We start from the raw sequence: 3871 nt of genomic DNA on the forward strand, positions 1-3871 counted from the left end.
GGTACAGTGCCTGCTTCACGACATGAATGAACACCAAGAGAAAGTAAAACCCAACAGACCTAACCCTGAGAAAACACTCATTTTTTTATGTTTACACACCAGGCTGGGGTCATCTCTGGTGTGTGTACACAAAAGTGAAAGCTGAACTTTGCTCCAACAAGACTGACTTTGTTTGGTAGTCAAATAAAAAAAAACCTAAATGTTGGGAAATGACAAATTCTGCTGCCTTGTCATCAAAACCGGCTGTTGACCTTTTCTTCTTGTTGCTCAACATCTTTAATTCCCACCCTGAAAACATGACATCCGTCTGTCAGGCACAGGGCTGCTGCGATCTGAACCATCCTGTTCGGCGTGCTTAATCTGATCAGTACTTTCTAAAATCGATGTGACTATTATGTATTTATATTGTTAAAATGTACAAAAGTACACATTAATTTGCAACATTGAATTATAAATGTTTCCTGATCAGCTGAGAACTCACAATGGCAGGAATCCTCTGAACATTTATTCCTTTGAATGTTTAGATTCATATATAAAACTAAATATAGCATGACAACCTCACAAGTACAGGACAGTCTGGAAACTACATGCAGGAAGGGTTTAACTGACTCAAGTGCAGCAACATTATAACGAAAAAAAAGAGAGAAGTACTCAAAAATGCTTCTGCAATCCGGTACAACATAAAGGATAAAATGGACATTTTTAGGACGGATCAACTTTATTCCACAACAAATGCTACAAGCACCAGTTTGGTTAGTTGCGAATACCAGCCAGACTACACACAACAAATAAAAATCTCATAACTTCCCAATAAAATGTCAGCTGAGTGATGGAGAGACACAAACACAAAAACTTTGAAATTTTGACCAATTAATATCAGAAGAATATCAGCATGCAAACATGGTGCACAGCAATTTAGACCTATTAATCTAATATGCAGGGTTTTGGAAGTTTTTTGTATTATCCATCTATCCATCCATTTTCTTTACACCCTTGTCCCTTAGTGGGGTTGGGACGTGCTGGTGCCTCTCCAGCTAACGTTCCGGGCGAGAGGCGGGGTCACCCTGGACAGGTTGCCAGTCTGTTGCAGGGCAACACAGAGACACACAGGACAAACAACCATGCACACACACACTCACACCTAGGGGCAATTTGGAGAGGCCAATTAACCTGACAGTCATGTTTTTGGACTGTGGGAGGAAACCGGAGTACCCAGAGAAAACCCACCCATACACAGGGAGAACATGCAAACTCCATGCAGAAAGACCGGGGCTGGGTATCCAACCCAGAACCTTCTTGCTGCAAGGCAACAGTTCTACCAACTGCGCCACTGTGCAGCCTTTTTGTATTATATAAAATAAAAAAAATTACATGCAGGTTCTGGTACTCAAGAACAATACAATAAAAATTAGTAGAAATTAATAACATCACACCAAATTTGGGCAATTCTTATGACATAAAACCTTGTAAACCATCACAAACTATAGGACCAATAGCCTTACTGTCATTTGTTCATTCAGAAAAGGTAACTAGAGGCTGGTAGAGTAACTAGAACTTGTACTCAACAGTAAAAAGTGTGGTGCAGTAAAACGCCTCCTAAAAGTACCTTTTTTCCCCAAATACAACTAGTTGCTACGTACCTCTGGTTACGAACAGACAGAAACACGTCCTCTGCTTAATTGTGTCTCATTTACTGTAAAATATGAAATGACAATCTGAACTGAATCTGGAAACTACTTGGGTCTGCAAAGCTAAGTTGTGTGGCTGGACAAATGTTCCAGATTCACAGTGTTCAGCGTTTATCACTAGTGGTGGAAGGAGCAGTGGTGAACTGGTGACAGGGTCAATGGAAGAGCGAAGGCCGGGTATACCGCCCGATCCAATAGATTATCCACTGTTGATCAGTTATTTTAATATATTAATGCTGATTCTCTGAGTATGGACCCTAAGGTTCCCTAAAAATTGGTTTCTACGCAGCAGCTACTTTCTCATGCACACCAGAGAATGATGTGACAACACATAAATAACCTTTTGATACATATCATTCTGTATAATCATCTGATTCAGGATATTGCTTGGTTGGGTACCACTATCATCTGGTGTGCATGAGAAACTACATTTTTATTTGTTTACTTCTCTATACACTGTAAATTAGAAAGGTGAGAAAATACACAAAGCTTTTCCAGGGTATCCATGATGGTCACGATATTATGCCTGATCAGTGTCTATTCCCCATCCTTTTAGTCGATTAATTAATTAAATCATTGCTTTGTCCATTAGCTGCACCTTTAAATTTGATTTAAAAAAAAAACACCATTCCTCACTTATTCAAACATGTTCTACAAAGTTGTGGAAAGAGTCACAATCAGCTATTAAAGCATTTCTGTAAAAAAGAGAAAGCAAATACTTACCATTTCTGTTCGGAAAGCCATTTCTTTCTCCAGGTTCGACAGATGTGAAAAGTGTCTGTCATTCTCAAAGAGCTGAGACAGATGATACCTGGTCACAGGAAGAGGAGAAGTGTGTAAACAAGTAGCAAGTAAGCAAAACGTGTGTGTCTGTCTAACACAGCAGTGCTGATGCTGCAGCTTACCAGTGCAGATATCCAGCCAGCCCAGCTGTGGACAGAGAGATAGAAAACTTTGTGAAACGGGTGAAAATGGGTCAGTAAACAACAAATACACAAACACTAGTAAAACCGCACAGGTCACGATTCAAATGTGGTTGTAGAATCATCAGTTTACTGCTGGGTTATTATAAATGGATATCCAGGAGTGAAGTTAATGTGGAAAACCTGTTAACACGTGTCTAAGCGGTGAATAATGCAACTATAACGGAGCGGAAGTTATTTATACGAGAGTTTATCGACGTCGAGCTAGCGCTTGCGTAAGCTAACGGTTAGCCTTGTGATGGTGAACCGAGATAATTTCCCTGATTTCCCGCTGTAACGGCACCAGTTTACCAGCGTTAGCCCCCGTTAGCTTGGGTTTTATCGGCATGCTAGCGGGCTAAAGCTCCGAACTTACCGAGAAGGACCGTGACAGCCAGGCTCCAGACCGACGGCGAAGTTAGCCCGAGCTTGTGTCCGATTATCGACAGCCCGTCTGGATGAGAGAAAGCCTTGATATCCCTGCCTGGTCGCCTAATGGTACTTTTGCTATGGGGTGAAATATGATGAAGTGTCTGGGTCTGACCGGGACTCTTACCGGTCTGTTTCCTGGTTTTAGCCACCATGACTATGAGGAACGGAGCTTCGGGGAGCGAACGGAAAGAGCTGAGGGGTGTGAGAGCTAAACAGCTCCACTGTCGCTCCTATCTGCCCCTCCAATCTGGTTTACTACCTGAGTGATGCTGTGACTGACTCCTCGTACAAGTGTTATTACACCGCGCCCCCTGTTGGTGGTTTAGTCGCGCTACAGTAAGCTTTTAGGTGTAGCCATGGCAACGCAAAGGCTCAGGCTCCTGGATAAATGCTGCGCATCTTGTTACAGGTTACGTTTAGAAACCAAGCGCAGGAAACTACAAACAAAATAAAAAGAAAATAACACATCAGAGAGTATGTAAGTATGTAATCTACTTAAACTGATAAAATATAATGTAAAAAATAACAACACATCATACTTCAAAAACAACTGCTTATGTTTTCTCATGTTTTCTTATGTTTTGTCTTTAATGATATGATTTCAAATGTAACTGAGTAACCTTATTCAAAATAAGTAAGTAAAAGTAAAAGTTCAGGTTTTGTAAACAACTTAAAGGACAAATTAAATTGTAATTACATTAATAAATGTAATTACTTTCCACCCTCTATGCCAGAACCTATATAAATATATATATAAAAAAATTCCCCTCTCACCCTCTGTGGGTGGTC

At 40.6% G+C, this 3871-nt stretch overlaps 1 protein-coding gene and 1 long non-coding RNA gene across 3 annotated transcripts in view; one reads left to right on the plus strand and one right to left on the minus strand.

Annotated features, from left to right (window-relative positions):
• dpy19l1l (dpy-19-like 1, like (H. sapiens)) overlaps positions 1–3418 on the minus strand; it is a 28593-nt gene extending 25175 nt beyond the window's left edge. Inside the window, exons 1-4 of one of the 2 annotated variants that reach the window (XM_015049861.1) lie at positions 3207–3418; positions 3027–3104; positions 2594–2618; positions 2412–2499 (exon numbers count right to left, since the gene is read on the minus strand). In XM_015049861.1, coding sequence (XP_014905347.1) covers positions 2412–2499; positions 2594–2618; positions 3027–3104; positions 3207–3234 — 219 coding nt within the window. In that variant the 5' untranslated portion in view covers positions 3235–3418. Of the gene's footprint in view, positions 1–2411; positions 2500–2593; positions 2619–3026 lie in introns of both variants that reach the window. The other variant, XM_015049860.1, reaches the window with a different exon arrangement.
• LOC106958111 (uncharacterized) lies at positions 7–2300 on the plus strand. Its single transcript, XR_001427089.1, has 2 exons — positions 7–950; positions 1339–2300. It is a non-coding gene; the product is annotated as an uncharacterized LOC106958111 (long non-coding RNA).
• Positions 3419–3871: the final 453 nt, after the last annotated feature.

Source organism: Poecilia latipinna, unplaced genomic scaffold (genome assembly GCF_001443285.1).
Source record: "Poecilia latipinna isolate Pla-1442-1.1 unplaced genomic scaffold, P_latipinna-1.0 Scaffold962, whole genome shotgun sequence".
Classification (NCBI taxonomy): Eukaryota; Metazoa; Chordata; class Actinopteri; order Cyprinodontiformes; family Poeciliidae; genus Poecilia; species Poecilia latipinna.